The sequence below is a fragment of the Periplaneta americana genome, chromosome 6 (genome assembly GCF_040183065.1).
Source record: "Periplaneta americana isolate PAMFEO1 chromosome 6, P.americana_PAMFEO1_priV1, whole genome shotgun sequence".
Classification (NCBI taxonomy): domain Eukaryota; kingdom Metazoa; phylum Arthropoda; class Insecta; order Blattodea; family Blattidae; genus Periplaneta; species Periplaneta americana.
In genome coordinates this window covers 147,842,148-147,865,144 of record NC_091122.1, presented here as the reverse complement: position 1 = coordinate 147,865,144, position 22,997 = coordinate 147,842,148, and the positions used below count along the sequence as shown (strand labels likewise).

At 37.2% G+C, this 22,997-nt stretch overlaps 1 protein-coding gene across 1 annotated transcript in view; it reads right to left on the bottom strand.

Moving 5' to 3' along the window:
- pigs (pickled eggs) overlaps window positions 1–22,997 on the bottom strand; it is a 339,813-nt gene that overhangs the window by 5,573 nt on the left and 311,243 nt on the right. The window contains exons 4-7 of the mRNA XM_069829267.1: window positions 11,196–11,303; window positions 8,094–8,187; window positions 7,925–8,009; window positions 2,015–2,514 (exon numbers count right to left, since the gene is read on the bottom strand). Coding sequence (XP_069685368.1) covers window positions 2,015–2,514; window positions 7,925–8,009; window positions 8,094–8,187; window positions 11,196–11,303 — 787 coding nt within the window. The remainder of the gene's footprint in view (window positions 1–2,014; window positions 2,515–7,924; window positions 8,010–8,093; window positions 8,188–11,195; window positions 11,304–22,997) is intronic.

Below are 22,997 nucleotides of genomic sequence, written 5' to 3'. Positions count from 1 at the left end.
CGTACTATGTTCTGGTCACGAGATATAATCATATACTTCGTCTTTTCGGAATTTACTTCCAAACCTATCTCTTTACTTGCTTCAAGTAAAATTCCCGTGTTTTTCCTAATAGTTTGTGGATTTTTTTCTAATATAATTATTCACGTCATCCACATAGACAAGCAGCTGATGTAACCGTTCAATTCCAAACCCTCCCTGTTATCTTGCACTTTCCTAATGCATATTCTAGAGAAAAGTTAAGAAGTAAATGTGATAATGCATCAATAATAATAATAATAATAATAATAATAATAATAATAATAATAACAAAACAGAGGTGTCAACTTTTCAAGTAATTCAGTAGTGTGCGTGCCCTCCCCCTGACAAAATCACAGATATAAAGCAAATTACATACATGATACCTCGATCACCATCTATTCTTGATCCAGTTGTCATGTAGGCCTACGTCTATCCCGGAAAAGTATCGCATTGGTACGCTGTAAATTCCTCCTAAAGTCGTCATGTTTACTTTCATTAATCAAATTTGGAAATCTTTTAGTAAAGTATTTTATGTGAAATATCTGCAATTTCTGCATGCTTAAGAAATTAATCGACAATTATTGGAAATTTCTTCACATTTTAGTAATTTTTTAGGAAGATATACTGTATATAGGCCTATAGATGATCCATATTTATATCCAACTTTTCATACATTTATTACACATAAATGTCATTATATGAGAGGATCAAGTTATAATGAAACAGTAGTACATTCATTAGGATTACATTAAATTAAACGTAAGCACCAGCATTTCCTGCACATTTTTCAGATGTGGCTGAACGTTCCGTACTCCCCTCACAAACATATCATTTGGCTCCCGACCACACTTCTCTCGAATTACCGCTTCCAAAGTTTTTTTTTATTTTAGTAGGTTATTTTACGACGCTTTATCAACATCTAAGGTTATTTAGCATCTGAATGAGATGCAGGTGATAATGCCGGTGAAATGAGTCCGGGGTCCAACACAGAAAGTTACCCAGCATTTGCTCATGTTGGGTTGAGGGAAAACTCCGGAAAAACCTCAACCAGGCAACTTTCCCCGACCGGGAATCGAACCCGGGCCACCTGGTTTCGCGGCCAGACGCGCTAACCCTTACTCCACAGGAGTGGACCTTCCAAAGTAATTACATCCCGAGGTTTTCTGGCGTATACCTTTTCTTTAAGTTATCCCCACAGAAAAAAAGTCCAACAGTGTTAAGTCTGGGCTCCTTGCAGGCCACTCGACATTACTACGGCGCCCGATGATTCATCCAGGAAACGCATTGGTAACCCATCCCCGTGTTATCAATACAAAATGGGGCGGTACACCGTCATGCATGAAGTGCACAACGTCAGCGTCACTCCAGTTCCATTCGAGCAGCAATTTTGATAGGATCATACACAGACAGTCTTGTCGCCATGGTTACTCCTTCAAGATTTATTTCTTTACATAAAACAATTTCCAGTAAATTTTCTGATTGAGTGCACATGTTTCGGACCGCACTGAGAATAAAATTAAATTAAAGCTTCATTTGTTCTTAAAATGGTATGGAACATAGTACAGTTAGTTAGTGTAGTTAGTTAGTTAGTGTAGTTAGTTAGTTAGTGTAGTTAGTTAGTTAGTTAGTGGAGTTTAAAAAGGGCGCGACAGCTACTCTGGCTATTTCCGCCCTTATCTAAAATTCTTCAAAACTAAAAACAAGCAATACAATAAACTGAAAGCTAACACGAAACTAAAACATGTTGTCACCAACACAGTATATTTTAGCGGTGAAATGGGTCACTTAATCCGGTTTTTTACGCTACTACAGTGCGATGAAAAGATGGATGTAAATATGGGTCGTCCTGTACTTTTTTGCCGAGATAATTTTACTTTTCCATAATAATTTTCTTCTGCCCGCAATGCCGTAATAATTAGGGACAATTCGTAGACCTGATGGTTGGCATCTCTGATTTTATAAATAACAACTGTTGAGATGTAGAAGCATCGCCTACCTGTTTGTTGCGCGTCCTCCGGCTCCACCTTGCCCTGTTCCTTGCCTGCGGCGCCATCCACGGCGGAGCTGGCTACGATCCCCAGGCTGCGGTAGCCCTCGTCAGACACCTCCGAGCCCGAGTCGTTCAGGGACTGCTGGTCGGGTGGCGGCGCGGTGGTTGTACCCTCGTTGTTGTTGTTGTCCGCGGGGGCGGGAGTGTTCTTGTTGCGTGACGGCGGCCGTGGGGTGGGGGAGCGGCTCCTGTTCCTGCTGGTGGTGGATGGCGCCTTCGTCACGCTCAGCCTAGGCGTCGGGGATCGACTCCTGGTGGGGGTGATGCTGCGGCGCCCACTGTTCACGTTGAGGGAATCTAGGCCTGTGGTGCTGCCCCCGTGGTTGGAGCGCGGCGCCTGCAGCGAGACGCTGGGGGAGCGACTCCTATTGCGGGTCGTCACGGGCAGACCGCCGCCGCTACTGCTGACGCTGGACGCTGAAGACCGTCTAGTACGCGGAGGAGACCTGTCCACAGAACATGCTTCTTCTCTAGAAGATTGTACAAACTGAATTGCTAAGTGCTAAAGTGGACGTCCACTATGGGTAGCCTATACTCAATGTGTCTGTTTCTGTGTTTGGAGTTCCCCTTATTCGACTCAAGCTGTATTATTCTACCAAGACCTGAGATAAAAAAAAATCGGAGTACGCTGTATCAGAGAGACAACCGTAAGTAAAATGCGTGAATACGTCTCTCGATAAAGAATGCTGAATATCAGGTATCTGCTGCATATACCTCGACATTGTGAATTTTCTCTTGTCTAATTTTTTCTCAATTTCAATCGCGAATTTTTTTAATTAACTTGTCGACAGCTAACTGTTCCTCAGTTGAGGTTATAGTCTTCTTCGTTACGAATCGTTTCACACTACTGCGAACGTCCTATCGCTTCGAATTCTCGAGTTACCATGCCTCGGCTGCTGCACGACTCACCAATTTCTACCTCAAAGTCCTTTCTTCCGCGTATCGTTAGATGACGATACCCTCTCCAACTCAAGATCATGTTGGATACATTGATCCGTCTCCCTGAGTGGCGGAGTTGGTATAGCGCTGGCGTTCTGTGCCCGAGGTTGCGAGTTCGATCCCGGCCCAGGTCGATGGCATTTAAGTTTGCTTAAATGCGATAGGTTCATGTCACTAGAATTAGTGGCATGTTAAAGAACACCTATGGGACAAAATTCCGGCACACCGGCGACGCTGGTATAACCTCTGCAGTGCGAGCGTCGTTAAATAAAATATAAAATTAAATTACATTGATCCTTCGTCTGTTGATCGTCGTTTACTTCACTGGAATATGTCGTGTAATTTAGAAATTATAGGCGCGAAAAAAAATAGCTTGAAAATATTATATCGGTTGACTTCCTTGGGATGGTACCGTAGTACTGGACGGAACTTACAGATGTGTCCACGTCAAAAAAATAACAACCCCAGGACAAAAACGAAACAATTAGAGTCACCTAGCCCCTGTAAAAGGGAGTTATATTATTTTCTGCCGTATCTGGCATCGATACGAGAGGGAATTTCTTTTGTGGGGATAGTGTGACTGGAAAGGGGTTTACTATACAATAGTATAGTACTGTTGACTTGCATACAGATGATATCGATCCCATGAGGTTGTAGAAGAATTATCAGGGGAAGGAGTGACGTTATTGCGGACTCCGTGGAAAGTGAGCGTTGTGTGCTGAATCGATATATGACACCAAACAGTGGACCACGATACTTACAAGAATGCATCCCGATGATGGAAGTGGTAAGCACAATAACCTCACACTAAGGTGAAAGAATTCGGACCCATCCTCCGCAAAAGAGGCGAGGGAAACATATTTATGTTTCTAAATATAGTATTCACTATATTTGCCTTACAAGTTCAAAAGAAGTTTGCAGAGAATTTTTTCCAAGTTTTCATTCGTCTTGCAATGTATGATCTTGTTAGAGAATTTAGAGATAATGGAAGTATATAAGACAAAAACAATACGAGGGCAACATATTTCGGCACAGAAAATTCTAAACAATCATTAATACAAAATAGTTACGTCCATTTTCATCATTTTTCCTTTCATAATTTCTCTAACTTCCTTTAAAGCAGCGGTGACCAAAACTCGAGCTGCAGTGATTACATGCGACAGACAGCCTATGAAGTAAGGAGACGGAGGAAAGGTACTTGGCATGAAAACTACAACCAGTGGTGGTTCCTGTACTAACATCTTGATCAATCCCGCGGATAAAAATCTCAAGCTTTGCTGTATCAGTAATGTCACTGCTGTCATAAAGAGCCAGTGAATAATATACGATTTTTCTTGCTTCTTCTTTTAACCTTCCTCTTGAATATAATCAGGAATTTTCTAAATTCTTCTCTCGATACTTGATCGAGAAATTCACAATTTTTCAAAATTAAAAACTTCTTATGGAGAAGTTATTTAAGCTATTTTAATCATTACTCTTTTGAGAAATTCTGTTCTATTAAAAGGCTTTAAAGCATGAGATATTTCAAACCCCATTAGGTGGCTGACTACCTTACATTTGTTTATCTCATCTTTCTCTTCCTGGCTATGATTTAATATATGTCAATTCCTGGCGTTTAACAGTTCGTTGGCACATAATATTGAATCAGTTTTTCTACAATATTATTATGAAATGAATAACTAATAAATAGTTACCCTCATCTAAAGATTAAGACGATTAAAATTGAGATAAAACCTAATAATTTTATCCTTCTAGGGAGAAGATCTAAAAATATTAATATTCATGCACATACAGAAGAAATATAGAAACACATACTTAGTGGTCAGTAATAATAATAATAATAATACATTATTCAGCGTGGTAATTAATGTTTCTGTATACTCCTAATTGAACCGTTGAGCACAGTCCAACAGAACAACAAAAAGTTCTCCTTCTCATTCTTTATGAAACCACCTCTTACAACTTGTAGAGAAAGAGTTTGTAGAGCGACATGATACCGCCACAGCTTGCCTTCATGTACGTGAGTGAAACACACAGCAATATACAGGAAACTTTTCGTACCCGTTTGAATGTCTGTGATTACACGATGTAATCACGACACCCGCTTTGGTCACCGCTGCTTTAAAGGAACGGTGCAACACGGAGTGAGACAAGTGGCCAACCGTCTTAGAGCTTACATAGATTCTTCTCCAATTTCCCAAATTCCGTTGCAATGATGCGAGCTCACGTACCTTTCAATTCTTTGTCCTATTTCCTCATTCGAGATTCTGAATAAAATGCCACCATACTCTTACATAACTTTGTGCAAATTTACCGTGAAGAATGTGACATTTTGGTGATTTTGACGCTGTTGAGTAACAATCATCAACGTGTCAATATTAGTATGTATACTGAAGCAACATACTGCGATTATGATGTACTCGTATAACAAGCCCATTAGATACACTCACGTTGCATGTTACGATGCTGGTTTAATTCCAATTATTTTCGCATCAGTCGAACTAAATGGCAACTGCGAACAAGGTCAAGACTTCCCTCGAGAATAAATTATATGCAAAATATATCGAGTTCAATCACCTGCGAGAGAAAATTCAATTTGCATCTACTCAACATCCTTCACGATCACTAGTGCGCAGTTCTCATGGTATCTGCAACTGTGTGAAGAAATTGAAGGCTTCTGAACTCCCGAACAACTTACTGGATACGGTACATCTCCTAGTAAATGCAAAACTTCAATTGAAAATATTCAGCATATAATAATATCAGGATGATGCACAGTGGCTCAGCTTCATTATAAATTAACGGTATAGCATGATTATGTAGCCAAAATTTTGTCCCAAATATTGTCTTACAAAATCTGAACAGTTTTGGAAGACATAAAATTAAATTACTGTAACAATTATATCAGAGGTAATGCAAAAGTTACTTTAACAATTCCAATATCACGCTAAACACGGTAGTTTCCATCATTGTTTTACGAAAAAAAAAAATCAGATTATCTCTTAACAACGACTGAATAAACAAAATGCCGTTTACTGGAAGGCAATAAGCGAGATGTACCGTTATGTTGAAGTTTGCAAAATTTGAAAGTGTAACATCAGTTCAACGTCGTTTAAACCATGAGTGTGATGTTCAGAGAGCTTCGAATTATAAGTCGGTAACGTAATGGCATCACACATCTGAAGAAAATGGATCTGTTAACCTGCCATACACTGGTGGCCATAGGCGTGCTCTCAAAATCGAAGTTTCTGTTAGCGATTGTATGATACGTTCCAAGAAGAGTCCTAAATGACTGTCTGCAGTAATAGCTTTGCCATACACATATAACTAGACTTGTAATGTTGGGGACCGATAGGATGCCTTACAATGGTTTCAAGTTTACTATCCGTTCACCAGTCAGTACTCTAGCATACGTAAACAGAATACCTGCTGAATAATAATGCCAAAGGTTAAAGGTTCTCAGGCGCACATTTTTGGAGCGGAATTTGGTGAGTGTTTTGAAGTGAATGTTGGGAACATTACATGTACTGTAAATTATGTAATACAAATATACGGGGTGACAAGCAATATTATATTATAAATACAGAGATATTGTAGCACAAGAAAAGGAAGGAGGAAACTAAAACCCAAGAATAATTCTATGACAATTCTTCTGCAATGTACGTAAAAATATTATATTTGTAATGCTATGTAGCGTATATTTACTTTTAGAGCTGTCCAGATTTGTTTATGTGCACCTTGTTATTCCCGTAATCTATAGCAGAACAAACTCAATCAATGTCCTCATACTAGCTCACGTTCCCAGCCTATGTACCATGCTGCAATCAACTTGTGTAATCGGTCCCCCACATTACAAGCCTAGTTATAACCTTTACTTCTACCGCACATAACTTGTTCAGGCATTACGCGATTTAGATCTCCAAAAACGGATGACATTTGTTTTTCATACCACAACTCCAACAGGAAAAAACTTGGGCATGGTGTTCCAGCAGGATGGTGCATCACTTCATTTAGGAAAAGAAATTCGTGAATAACATTCGATATCAACTGACAAGGTTATGATGACCAATTACATGGCATCCAAATTCACTAGCACAGTGATTCAGAGACCTTACAAAATTACAAGGAGAAACAAATCGTCGGCTTAGAAGCAAAACATATTAACAATGATTATTAGAGGAGAAAAATTCGGTTCGGCGCCGGGGATCGAACCCGGGTCCTTGGTTCTACATACTAAGTGCTCTAACCACTGAGCTCTGCCGAAGTTCAATCCACAGCAGCACCGGATCGAATCCCTCTTCTCTAGTGTTTTTTTCTTTGTGGACTAGCTCCAAGTTCGACATATATGTTGACATATATTAAGTCAACTGCCATTATACAAAGAGCGTCCAACAATGCATATTACTGTGGAATCCCGGTCAGCAAGTCACTCAATTGAGTGCGCTCCTTGTATAATGGCAGTTGACTTAATATATGTCAACATATAAGTGTCGAACTTGGAGTCAGGCCACAAAGGGAAAAACAGTAGAGGAGAGAGATTCGATCCGGTGCTGTGGATTGAACTTCGACGTAGCTCAGTGGTTGGAGCACTTGGTACGTAGAACCAAGGACCTGGGTTCGATCATTAAAAATTAAGTAAAAAATATTACCTCTCAGAAAAGGGAGTTTCAAAAGTTCTTGACAAAACTGAATTCTCAAAATATTTTTGTCTCTCTTCAAGCGTATTTAATTTTCTAATAATTATAAGTTTATACAAATACATTATGTACTTTGTATACGCCTTTTCTCAGAAGTAATATTTCTGACTTAATATCTTTTGCTTGTAAACCGACGAAATAATAATAATAATAATAATAATAATAATAATAATAATAATAATAATAATACATTTCATGGAAGTTTAAGGTTATCGCTTACCTTTCGTACAGCACTTGAGCCGTACTCAGTTCCAAGGGACCGTTAGACTTCAGAATCAGCTTTGTGGACAGAGGGGATCTGTGCGCTGGAACAGACAAGAGTTACATCGCTGTTATTCTGCGTCCTCGTGAGTGTGATCAACTCAGATGGTAGCAGTAATGTCAAGTACCTGTCTTGCAGCGACAAGGGTCGTGTTTGTCCAAGTAGTGCGACAACGTGTCCCATCCGCCTCCGACCCTCACCATCACGTGGTTCCTGAGCACCTGCAACCAACAAGTCACGACCCAAATTCTCATCTCATCTTGCAACTGAAATAGCTAACAGGTATTTCAACAAGTCCAACTAATCACATAGACCTAAAGAGCACATATCTTTGCTAATCATCCGAGTTAAACGATCAGCCTATTAAATATCGTTTCTTTCCTTCCAAAAGACGTACTCAATGCTGTTGCTCAATGAAATAGATACAAACTTACTGTAAGAAAAAAAAATTCGCGCCTTTTAAAAAAGCATGTAATTAATGTGAGTGCTATTGCTTAAGTAGCGTGTAGAAACTGGCTTAACGTAACATAGAAACCCGCTTTTTAGAGGTCCAGAGTGTGGCAAATATCAGGAAATTTAAGTATTGCTTATTGCACAGTGGTGTATATAAAAAACTGACTTAATAAAACGCAGAAATTTTCTTTTCAGACTTCCAGGCTGTGACTAATATTAACAACTTTTAGTGTTTCAGTGTCGTTGTTCATTAGTGTATAGAAAACGGCTTAACTTAACATAGAAATTCGCTTTTCAGAGGTTCAGAGTATGGCTAACATAAGTAACTTTTAGTATCTAAGTGCCATTGCTCAGTAGTGACTAGAAAATGGCTTAGTATAACATATAAAAACCCGCTAATTAGAAATCCAGTTTGTGGCTAATATTAGCAACTTTTAGTATTTTAGTATTATTGAATGAATGAATGAATGAATGAATGAATGAATGAATGAATGAATGAATGAATGAATGAATGAATGAATGAATGAATGAATGAATGAATGAATGAAGAGCATTTATTGATACACAATTAGCTATACAAACTCATGTACAGAAGATCCTTCGCACGAGCCCCTACGACCATTCGTGTTATAACTATGCACAGTTTGAATTTTCAAAGAAAACAAAAATAATACTACTAATAATAAAATAGCAAAACAACAATAATTGTTATTATTACTACTGTTATCATTAATTATCAAAATTACAACTAATCTAACTTCACACCGAATTTCACAAACATAATAAAAATAAAATAAATGTAAGATACGAAAGAAAAAACACACAGTGAAACATATATGTATATGAAACTGCAATAAATAATTGCTAAGTAGTGTATAGAAACTGGCTTAAGATAATAGAGCAACCAATATTTTAGAGGTTTATACTTGGCTAATATGAACAACAGTTGCCAATTAGTGCTGTACCGTTGTACAATTTGGTTAAACAAAATATAGAAACCTGCTTTTAGGCCCGGCTAATATTAGCAACTTCTGCTATTTGTCAGTGATATAAATAGAAACTGACATAATATTAAATAGAAATCCTCTTTTCAAAAGCCTAGCTAGCACGTATCTAATATCAGCAAGTTCTATTATTTCAGTGCTCTTTCTCAGTAGTATACGGTATATAGTAATTGTTTTAGCATATATAGAGACCCGCTTTCAGAGGTCTAGAGTGTGGCTAATCTCAGTACGCAACTTTTAGTATTTCAGTGCTTTTTCTCAGTGATATAGACGGAAACTGGTTAATCAAATGAAAAAAAAAATTCTAAACGTCTATGATATGCTTTATAACAGCAATTTTTATAATCTTTTTTTTTTTTTGTATTAACTACTATACAATATTTGTAAATTAAGAATATTTCCTTTTATTTATTTTAAGAGAGAGACGAATAATTTTTTTTTTCTTTTAAAATATAATTTACTAAATTATTATGACAAGTATAGCAAGTTCGTAACTCACATGTACACTACTAGAGTGAATCGGGGGGAGTTGACTATCGGGGGAAGATGCTTATTTCTTTGTAGTTTCACATTCTTCCAAGAGAGAACGCCACGTGCATATCTTCATGATCACTGAGACAGTTGAATGTCTGTAGAGTGGAAGCTAACTCATTTTGCCACGTGTTCTTGTTGTGAAAAGAAGAAAAGCAAGAAAACAGCTCATTTTTCTGCTATAAAATAATTGCAAAGGTATGTTAAAATTTTAATACATCCTTGAATTCGTAATAACTGTCAAACCTTTTGTAATGGATATTGTAGTAAAGGTTCTGAAGTTTGTATTGTTAACAACCAACGACCTTGTTCCGCCATCTTAGGTTGCGTCACAGCACTGGGCATCTTACCCCGATACTTGGGGAAGATGATCACTTTTTTCGGGGTAAGATGGAAACGTGTTGTAATATATATATTTTTTTTTTTTGTTTTATTGAAGGGAATGTGTAAATATTACGTAAGATCCTCTGATAGAAGTCAGTGGATTGAGGACAGTCTTCAACTTGCGATGAAATATGTTATAACAGAGAGTATGAACTGTTTTAGAGCATCGTAAGCATACGGGATTTATTACCGTACCCTTAATCGCCTCCTAAAAAAGAATGACGACAAACAAATGTACTGGATTGAATTCATTGTGTGCAAGAAGTGATTTCACGAGTCTTATACACGGCATTAAAATATGTAGTGATAAACGAGAGAGAAAGTGTCCATGAGCTTTAGATTAAGTCATTTTTCTTATATGCATGTATCAAACCAAGTTCAGGTAAAATACATATATCAGTAAATGTGTTAATTGCATTTGCCATCTTACCCGGCTATCGAGGAAAGATGCCTACAGTGCAGGTAAGAAGAAAACCTGTATCTATAAACAAGGTAATTAATGTTTTCTATTTTGTACCAAGAATATAGTTTCAAAATACCTTCCAGACTGTGATATTTCAATATGAAATTCAAAACTAAATGAACAGTATCTTAAATTCAATCAAAGAAAAAGTCAGGCATCTTTCCCCGATCCACTCTACTATTGCAATTTACGAGACTGCCCACGAGAATTACACTTCTTTTCAACTACACACTGTACTCTTGCAGATATTTCCATTTCTAGGAACTTTAACATGTCACAAAATAAAGTGGAAATGGACACACTGCACGAAAATGGAAATATACAATCTTCTATTCTAAAAATGTGTACAAGTAGACAGCTGCGAATTATTATGGCATTCATTTTCTGCACTCACCCGGACGAAGATGAGAACTTTGGTGTCTCCGATGCGGTACTTGCCCTCGGACACACGGATCATGGGGAACTGCACCGGGCAGGTGCATCTCTCCACCAGCTCCCTCACCTGCAACAATGGAGAGTCTGTGGTCAGATCCAGCAAGAAAGAATAAGACAAAAATAAAGACTGAGGAAAAACACAATAGAGAATGAAAATACAGGAGGGAGAAAAAACATGAGAGAGTTTAATAAGCGAGGCAAATAAATGAAAAGGACAGAAAGAAAAATGAAAAAGAAAATATAGGGTAAACAGAGGGAAATTATATTATGTAAAAGGAACAAAATACGGGGAAAATAGAAGAGGTAAGTAGGAAGTAAAAATGAGTGGAATAACAAAAATAGGGCACATAGAACAGGAGACTGAAAAGAAAGGACGAAGAATAGGAAAGTAAGAAGCAAAAGAGAAAGAAAGACAAAGAAAGTAAGTTCAAATATAACAGGGGAATAGAAAAGAAGAAATAAAAATAGAACAAATAGGATAGAAAAGTAGGAAATAGAAAGGAAAGAAAAGGTGAAGAAAGAAAGTCAATACAAATATAACAGGAGAGTAGCGAAAATAAAAACAGAACAGGAAAGTACAAATTAAAAAGGAAAGGAATATGAAGGAAATAAAGGTAAGGCAAATATAACAGGACAGTAGGTAGGAAATAAAAACAGAACAAATCTAAGGGGAAATTAGAAGGTAAGTAAGAAAGAAGGATTAAGAAAAGAAAGTTTCAGTAAATATAATAAGAAGTTGGACAGAAAATAAAAATATAACAGATAGAACAGGAAAAGTAAAAAGGAATGAATAGATAAGGAAAGAAAAACAGGACAAATATAACAGGAAAGTAGAGATGAGAATAGAACAGGATTGTAGAAAGTAAAAAGGAAAGAAAAACAGGACAAATATAACAGGAAAGTAGAGAAGATAACAGAACAGGAAAGTATAAAGTAAAAAAGGAAAGACTGGTAAGGAAAGAAAGACAAGACAAATATAACAGGAAAGTAGAGAAGAGAACAGAACAGGAAAGTAGGTAGTAAAAAGGAAAGAAAGTGTAAGGAAAGGAAGACAGGGTAAATATAACAGGAAAATAGAGAGAACAGAAGAGGAAAGTACAAAGTAAAAAGGAAAGAAAGGATAAAGGAAGAAAAACAGGACAAATATAACAGGAAAGTAGAAAAGAGAACAGAACAGGAAAATAGAAAGCAAAAGAAAGAAAGTGTAAGGAAGAAAGACAGGGCAAATATAACAGGACGATAGAGAGAACAGAAGAGGAAAATAGAAAGTAAAAAGGAAAGGAAGACAGGGTAAATATAACAGAAAAATAGAGAGAACAGAAGAGGAAAATAGAAAGTAAAAAGGAAAGTAGAAACTAAAAAGGAAAGAAAGGATAAAGAAAGAAAAACAGGACAAATATGACAGTAAAATAGAGAAGAGAAAAGAACAGGAAAATAGAAAGTAAAAACGGAAGACTAGGTAAGGAAAGAAAGACAGGACAAATATAACACGAAAATAAAGAGAACAGAAAAGGAAAGTAGAAAGTAAAAAGGAAAGAAATGATGAAAAAAGAAAAACAGGACAAATATAACAGGAAAGTAGAGAAGAGAACAGAACAGAAAAATAGAAAGTAAAAACGAAAGACTGGGTAAGGAAAGAAAGACAGGACAAATATAACAGTAAAATAGAGAAGAGAACAGAACAGGAAAATAGAAAGTAAAAACGAAAGACTGGGTAAGGAAAGGAAGACAGGACAAATATAACAGGAGAGTAGGACGAAAATAAAAGCAGAATAGATAAAGAGAAAAATTTTAGGAAAAACGGAAAGAGAGGGTGAAGAAAGGCAGAGCAAATATAACAGGAAAGTAGAAAGGAAATAAAAACAGAAGGGATAGTACAGGAAAGTAGGAAGTAAACAAAAAATAAGGGCTAGAAATGAGGAAGGAAGAAATTTAAAACTTAATAAGAAGAAAAGAGAAGTAGAAAGTGAAGACAAAAATAAGGAATAAGGAAAGAACAATGGAAAACCTTAAAATACAAATAAAAAATGTTTTAAACACTACAGTATAATTAAAACAAAGGAAAAGGAACACATGGAAACAGTTAATAGAGAGGAATAAAAACAAAGTGCGAGAGAGACGATTAAAATAAAAACTAATACATGAAAAGAAGGGAAGTACGAAAGGATGTAAGGAAAAGAAGCGAGGAAAAAAGTAATTAGAATAGATAGGACTGATTGTAACACAAAATACTGTAGCGCAATGACTTTTTTAGACGTGAACTTCAGAATTCAATGAACGACAACACAATGATGCTGTCAATGATCGAGCATGAAAGGGCAAAGTTGGCGTTAGGTGAGCTATACACAGACTGGCTCTGCTGTCGTAATCGCTGACAACGTCAAACCCTTCATGACGTGGTGCTTATAAATAGGGAGACATTTATCTATAGTTCAGGGATTAATAAATTGTGCTTTTTGAACAGGAAAATGAGGTTAGCAACTCCGCGAACTAGAAAAGCTTTGTGTGGCGTCAAACATCCTTTCAAAATGTCAATGATGAAACACACACGTGGGTACAAAACACCCACGCATCAATATCCAACCAGCGCGATACTGTAATTAACGACATGAATGATTCCAACAAATGACTTTAAAATCTTGATAAGAGGGACACCTAGCAAAGCGCCTGGCGGAAAGGCATAAAGGAAAGTAATTTTCATTTCACCGTTAGTGTCATGAATGGCTACTGAATCTATTTAGCTGATGAAATGGACACAAATATTTCTTTCTGCAGGATACTGTGACCGCAGCATTATTTTTAGTGCTGAACGGTTTTTTTTGTACGTAGAAAGGTCTCAAAGGATAGCACGCAGTCATTAGTGACCTGATCCTATACTGGGAATGATTTTTGAAGTCCGAACGATCGCGTTTTTGAGACTCAGTTGTGTGGCATCATCTGTGGATTCATCCTGGACGTCATAAGGTTCCGGTGGATCCCACCAGAGTACTCTTCTACCTCCAACCGAAAGTGCATTACCCCCCCTCAGACTATGTTTTTTTAAATGTTATGTTTTATTTAACGACGCTCGCAACTGCAGAGGTTATATCAGCGTGGCCGGATGTTCCGGAATTTTGTCCCGCAGGAGTTCTTTTATATGCCAGTAAATCTACTGACATGAGCCTGTCGCATTTAAGCACACTTAAATGCCATCGACCTGGCCCAGGATCGAACCCGCAACCTTGGGCACACAACGCGAGGTCGACCAGACTATGTCTTCTGTAGGCCAATTACAATAATGGATCACGCCGCACAGTTTTGGATGAGTACTATTGTAATGATTATGATGAACACTGAAATGGAGAGTGACGGTGCAATGAGGGAAAATACCGAGAAAACCCCTTCACAAAATACGACTCCTCCATCGCCGGGATCTGAACTAGGTCCACAGTCATAATATTTATTTATTTTTTATATTTTTGTAGGTTATTTTACGACGCTTTATAAACATCTTAGGTTATTTAGCGTCTGAATGAGATGAAGGTGATAATGCCGGTGAAATGAGTCCGGGGTCCAGCACCGAAAGTTACCCAGCGTTTGCTCATATTGGGTTGAGGGAAAACCCTGGGAAAACCTCACCAGCTAACTTTCCCCGCACACCTGTGGACGATCAGCGCGTCTGGCCGCGAAACCAGGTGGCCCGGGTTCGATTCCCGGTCGGGGCAAGTTACCTGTTGAGATATTTTCCGGGGTTTTCCCTCAACCCAATATGAGCAAATGCTGGGTAACTTTCGGTGCTGGACCCCGGATTCATTTCACCGGCATTATCACCTTCATCTCATTCAGACGCTAAATAACCGAAGATGTTGATAAAGCGTTGTAAAATAACCTACTAAAAAAAAAAAAAAAAGAAACTTGCCCCGACAGGGAATCGAACTCGGGCCACCTGGTTTCACGGCTAGACGCGCTGTTACTCCACAGGTGTGGACCAGTCATTGTAAACCAGTGATCTATCAACTGAGGTACCAAAATGATTAGTGATGAAGTTAAGATCCCAAATCTTCATAGTATGTACCCACAGGTCTTATATTAGCATTTCCGCTTTCAGATATGGAACAAGTAAAAAGCTGCACAGAAATATATAATAGCCTACGTAGCATACGCAAATTAATTCTATTTAAAAGCATAAACAATTCATCAGTTGAGTAGAAAATAAAGGGGAAATTTTGTTAATTCTGTTCTGAATCTTTTCTCTTGACCCTGCAAAGCTTTAAGTTAATAATTAGGCAGTGCAATGAGGAACATAATACAGACAGTGATCTTCTCTAAATCACTATTTCTAGTGCTGAAGTTGAGCACCAGTGTTGCCAACAGTTGTTCGTATAACCCCGCTAGATGACTTTCGAAAACCCGCAATTTTCTAGCAAATATCTCTAGATTTTAATGTATACTTATTATTCAATAAAAATAATAATAATAATAATAATAATAATAATAATAATAATAATAATAATAGTAATAATAATAATGGTCAAGATAGAGTATCCACCCGCCAATGTAACGAATATTGCATACTTTTTTCATTGCCAATGTGGCAGTATAAAGCAATTTTGAACACTTTTATCACAGACACAATCTATTTAAATTCTTATTGCACTATATATGTTACCGTTAAAACTCAAAATCCGACAAAACCAGTTTCAACTAGTAAAAAGTAATTTTAAAATATAGATAGATAGAAAGCGAATTTTCGTAAGATCTAGAATCAATGACAGGTTAAGTTTGGTTTGTATAGGTTTTATTTAGGCTTTTACCAAACAAAAACCTAAACAAACCAAACTTAACCTGACATTGATTCTTGATTATACGAAAACTCACTTTCTATCTTTATTTGCTTAAACTAGTTTTTACTAGTTGAAACTGGTTTTGACGGATTTCGGGTTTTAACGGTAACATACATAATATGGAATTATCACTACATTAACACATCCATTATTTCACAGAACACACACTGAACGAATTAAACGTAATTATGAAAGCCGCTTATATTGCGAATATGAATTTCATTTCAGAAATTTTAAAGATTAAAAACCGCTAGTATTCCCGCTAAGCGGGATAATATAATTTTACCCGCGAGATGGTTATCCAAAAAAGCTAGATTTAGCGGGAAAACCGCTGAATTGGCAACACTGTTGAGCACGTATGTTTCCAAGGTGTGTATTGTGGGTAATTCACACTAAACGTGATAAGAGACAGAGAACAAGATATCTGTTGACATGTTCCTCAATTGATTTCCTATCATTAAAATATGACTGCAAATTGTCACTTCTGTCGCGGACAAATCAGTTCTGTCCAGTATCTAGATGTGATAACAATCTGGTTGTGTAGCAATTGCATTTATCCGACAATTTAATGCAACACGGACAGCTGGACTGCAGAATTCGCAGATAAACAATATTAAACTTTCTTATACTATAGTATGACGTCTTTAACGAACTGACTACTTCGGGGTTTTCTATGTAGGCTACTTTACGAATTTTATGTGAAGATTATTAATTTTTTGGTCCTACAAAATTCTCTGAAACGGTATTATTTGTTAATGACGGCACAAAGGGGGGGGGGAGGGATGAAACAAAGGAGAAAGATTTGATCCGGTGTTGTGGACTGAGCCTCGGCATAGCTCAGTGGTAGCGCGCCCAATGCGTAGAAATGGGGATCCTGGATTCGATCCCCGGCGCCGCGTAGGAACGAATTTTTCTCCGTCATTAACAAATTATGCTCATGAATGTCAAGTGTGTTATTCATATTTTAAAATGTTGTTTGTGGACTACTTTTGGTTTCAATTTTGGAGGAATTTTTTCGTTGAAACGGTAAAATCTCAACTGAAAATGGTAGAAATGCAGAATCATGCTTGGATATCTCAATTAATAGGGAACTGTATTTGAAATGTTTTCTTTTAAAATAATATTACTTGTACCGTGCCGTAGCCGAGTGGTCTAAGACGCCATGTTTTGACCTATCATTACGAAATACGCATTGATTGCAGTCTTCACGTGGGAAGACATTTTGACGTAAGTTCTGCTAGTGTATAGGACAAGTACCCACCCAGCATCATGCTCAGAAAATGGAGTGCTACAATGCTTTGCGTAATCGAGTCTAGCAAATCAGCTTGAACGGCTGAGGAGGATCAACGCGCTGACCACACGTTACTTCCGTACTGGTTGGATGATCGTCCACCTCTACTGCAGATAAACGGGTGTGAGGCTTGCAATCGGCTGGTATGTCTTGGTTCTATTACGATGGTTGTGATAATAATAATAATAATAATAATAATAATAATATTATTATTATTATTATTATTATTATTATTATTATTATTATTACAATGTTTCAAAATGTCTGAGCATTAGATTAAAAAAATCATTATTACTATTTACTATTTATTTATTTACTAATATTTAATGTGCTGCACAACAGCCAGGACCAATAACAGTTCAGCACAAGACAATTCATTACAAAAACATTAATAAAAGTACATTGGAATAATTATTAAAATAATGATAATTAAAAATAATAATTGAAAATGAAAGGATGGAATCATATAAATGAATATAATACAAATGATATAGTGGATGACGAGAATAATATTATAATACATATCTAAAGAAAAGACATAAATTAATAACTGACATAAAACTCCAAAAAGTATATATTACACATTAAATGGATCGAAGTTCAATTTATGCAAATTAGCATATTTTATACACCTGCAGACCGGAGAGATAGATTTATCATTTCTATTACAAAAATTTTATGAAATCTTAAACTCTTCGCAGGAATACGAAAACTGATATTGCTTAAGAAGGATTCACAATCAATATCATCCTTAATGACCTTACAAAAAAAATAAATAATCTAGATCTTGACGACTGGCAAATAAACTACAGCAATTAAAATATTTGCAGTTAATCTCATATTTATAATCATCGGAACTAGGTAAAATTCTATAAGAACACAAGGAAATAAATTTTCTTTGAATATTCTCCAATTTAGCCGAGTCAGTGGAAGCAATAGAGTTCCATACTACAGATGCATATTCAAGCTTGGACCTAACCAACGTATAATATAAAATTATTAGACACACAGGAGTGGAAAAAGAATAAGTTATAGATCTAATTAGACCAAGCATTCTTAATGAATTGGTATAAATACAGAGCGTTCCCGAGGCGGTGTTACAAACTTTCAGGGATGATGGCGAAGGGCACATGTATCAATTTGAGATAAGGAACCATGGTCCGGAAATAACTGAGTCGAAAGTTATAAGCAAAAATAGTTGTGTGGAAATGGAATTGTAATTTGGCACCACGTGCCCTCCTTCCCTTAACTTTTGGAACAGTCGTGGAAAAATGATATGGGCCGGATATCTCCTACGTGGGTACTTGCTCCGATACAATCTGTGAGCTTGTCTACTGTTCCCATTGGCTCATCCGTATTCGAAAATCAGGTCTGCATATTCCGCACTCGTGTACTCCTCCATTTCACTAAGACTGATTGACTGGACACTGCAACTTGTACACATACACTGCTGTCTACAGACGTGCATATCAGGACCGACCATGTCCGTTACGCATTACGCTATCTGCATTGCTTTAGTGTAGTTTCCTGTCCCCATCCCTCAGTCAGCAAATTGAATGGAATACTGTAAGTAGACAACGTAAAAAACGTCAGATGAATACAGTATGCGTAAGATGTACAGATAAATACACATAAATAAGGTGTACAGAGGAATAAAATTATTTCATTTCCACACAACTGTTTTTGCTTGTAACTTTCGACTCGGTCATTTCCGGACCAGGGTTCCTTATCTCAAATTGATACATGTGCCCTTCGCCATCATCCCTGAAAGTCTGTAACACCACCTCGGAAGCACCCTGTATATTTTACATGATCATGGAAATATAATTCAGAATCAAGCAAGACACCAAGAACTCTAATACAATCTTTCTTAGTAATTATGACATTATTAAGAGAATATTTAAATTTTTAGGAAACTAATAATAATAATAATAATAATAATAATAATAATAATAATAATAATAACTTAATAATAACTTAATAATAATAATTATAATTATAATTATAATTATAATTATAATAATTATTATTATTATTATTATTATTATTATTATTATTATTATTTGTTTGGATGACGTGAATATGTTAGGAGAAAATCCACAAACGATTAGGGAAAACACGGGAATTTTACTGGAAGCAAGTAAAGAGATAGGTTTGGAAGTAAATTCCGAAAAGACAAAGTATAAGATTATGTCTCGTGACCAGAATATTGTACGAAATGGAAATATAAAAATTGGAAATTTATCTTTTGAAGAGGTGGAGAAGTTCAAATATCTGGGAGCAACAGTAACAAATATAAATGATACTGGAGAGGAAATTAAACACGGAATAAATATGGGAAATGCCTGTTATTATTCGGTTGAGAAACTTTTATCATCCAGTCTGCTGTCGAAAAATCTGAAAGTTAGAATTTATAAAACAGTTATATTACCGGTTGCTCTGTATGGTTGTGAAACTTGGACTCTCACTTTGAGAGAGGAACAGAGACTACGGGTGTTTGAGAATAAGATTCTTAGGAAAATATTTGGGGCTAAGAGGGATGAAGTTACAGGAGAATGCAGAAAGTTGCACAACACAGAACTACACGCATTGTATTCTTCACCTGACATAATTAGGAACATTAAAGCCAGACGTTTGAGATGGACAGGGCATGTAGCACGTATGGGCGAATCCAGAAATGCATATAGAGTGTTAGTTGGGAGGCCGGAGGGGAAAAAGACCTTTAGAGAGGCCGAGACGTAGATGGGAAGATAATATTAAAATGGATTTGAGGGAGGTGGGATATGATGATAGAGAATGGATTAATTTTGCTCAGGATAGGGACCAATGGCGGGCTTATGTGAGGGCGGCAATGAACCTCCGGGTTCCTTAAAAGCCAGTAAGTAAGTAAGTAAGTATTTGTTGTTTAGTCAACTGTCCGAAACAGGTCTGGATCCCACAAGGCATCACTCATGAGGCAATTAGGCCAGGAGATAATGGAGTAGGGTGGCCAGTTCCTTTCCCCCCTCCATTGCATACATCACTGACTACAGCTTCAAATGAAAGTCATTCCAAATCTCCGCAGAGAGATCTTCTCTCACACGGCGCAGGTACCCTCAAGTTTTGCACAACGACACGATGCAAGAAGACGGAAATTCCTATTAGGACATTGATCTTGAGCTATAATCAGAACACCTTTCTGATACCCGCTCCCATGTCATTCGCTTATACTGAGCTGTTCTATTCCAGGAATGCAATAGGCGAGAAAGTGTAACAGGACATGACAATCGCAGCGTAATGTCTACATTACTGTACAAGCCAATGACGAAGCCGGCTGTAAATCAAAGCATATGACCCCATTACCCTGTTTATATTATCACACAACACATTTCCTCGCTATCAGAGATTGCAAAATTAGCATTTGCTAATAATCATAAGCGACTTATCTGTAACTCGTGTTGCCTAACGCAAATGGATCAAACTCCGCATTTCCGGCTTGCATGGCTGACGCCTTATTAGGAATAATTTAAGGCCAGGCCGAGAGAGTCAACACTACGACCATTATTGGGATGAGAAGAGTGTTATCACCGCAGCAACCCTTCGCGCGTCGTGATGAGAAACGAAAGTTGTACGTTGTCATGGCAATGATGTGACCCACATTATTACGGAGAAAGGTTATCTGTGCGCGCGAAATATGTCAGCATAATAGTGTGTTGTCGGAGCTGGACATACTTCCTGCAAAATTGGCATATAGTGTTTATTATACATAACTCACAAGAATTAAATCTGGGAGCAACAGTAACAAATATAAATGATACTCGGGAGGAAATTAAACACAGAATAAATATGGGAAATGCCTGTTATTATTCGGTTGAGAAGCTTTTATCATCCAGTCTACTGTCGAAAAATCTGAAAGTTAGAATTTATAAAACATATATTACCGGTTGTTCTTTATGGTTGTGAAACTTGGACTCTCACTTTGAGAGAGGAACAGAGATTAAGGGTGTTTGAGAATAAGGTGCTGAGGAAAATATTTGGGGCTAAGAGGGATGAAGTTACAGGAGAATGGAGAAAGTTACACAACGCAGAACTGCACGCATTGTATTCTTCACCTGACATAATTAGGAACATTAAATCCAGACGTTTGAGATGGGCAGGGCATGTAGCTCGTATGGGCGAATCAGAAATCCATATAGTGTGTTAGTTGGGAGGCCGGAGGGAAAAAGACCTTTAGGGAGGCCGAGACGTAGATGGGAAGATAATATTAAAATGGATTTGAGGGAGGTGGGATATGATGATAGAGAATGGATTAATTTTGCTCAGGATAGGGACCGATGGCGGGCTTATGTGAGGGCGGCAATGAACCTCCGGGTTGCTTAAAAGCCAGTAAGTAAGTACATAGAAATTGCAGAAGTTTAATTCTTGTTCAATTTGAAGAAACATAACATGATAGTGACCGTATTTCATCATCATCATCATCATCATCATCATCACCATAAAATAAATCCCTTAGACCTGTTCCATTTTCAGGAAATCAGAACTGTTCTCTCCATCTCTTTCTGGGCCTACCAAGATCCCTTCTGCCAACTGGTTGATATAGGAACATCTGTACAGGAGTGCGGTTTATGTCCATTCCCATCAGATGTTGGTACAACTGCTGTGTAGAAGAGTCTATGAAGTCGAGAAAACTTTGTATTTGTAACTCTTCACGAATTTCACTATTTCTCTTTTGATCTTTCAATCTGTAACCAGCAACAGGTCTTCATAATCTCATCTCCGGCACCTCTATTCTTCTACGTTGAATTTCTTGAGTCATTTCGGTGTTAAACCAGCCACTATTTCGGTGGATATTTCGAGAAATAAGTTGTCAATTAAATGTATTATGTGATGTTTAATATAACGTTATTACATTTCTTGTTTTGTTTACACATCACATATCACCATCTCCAAAATATAAACTAAGCATGGTATTTTTTTTTCGATACCATTTAAATAGTAAAAGTGAATGTACACAATGTTCATAGAGAAAATACAGAAATACTGGCGTTATCAAGCGACTAACAAATTGACTAAAACATTGTTTAGTATAATTTTATTAGACCCACTAATGTAGCTCAGTCGGCAGACTCGCTGGCCTGCTGATCCCGGAGCTGCGCTCGGGCTTGGGATGAATCCCCCGTTTGGTCTGATTGGTTTGTTTTTTCCGAGGTTTTCCCCAGTCGTGGGACTGATGCCGGGTGGTCTATGGCGAGTCCTCGGCCTCACTTCACTTCATCCCCATTTGGTCTGATTACCTGGTTGGGACTTTTCCGAGGTTCTCCCAACCATAAGGCAAATGCCAGGTAATCCGTTGGTGAATCCTCGGCCTCACCTCACCTCACTACATCTCGCCAAAAATTGTAGAAAATTGAAATTGAAATTATAAAAATTGTAATTGTAACGTTGTAAAATTTTGACTTGTTTCACATCTTAAAGCTTCATTGCTAATGTATGATTTATGGAATACAATAAATGTAATGAAAAAAATATGAAAAATCACAAACATGTTCTTTTAATAATATCGAATAAAATTCTGGTGCATATTTCCTAGTTTTTGCGATATAGGGAGTTTATTTCGTGATTGACATATTTCGCACAATGATCCAAATTTCGCGACATTTCGCGAGTT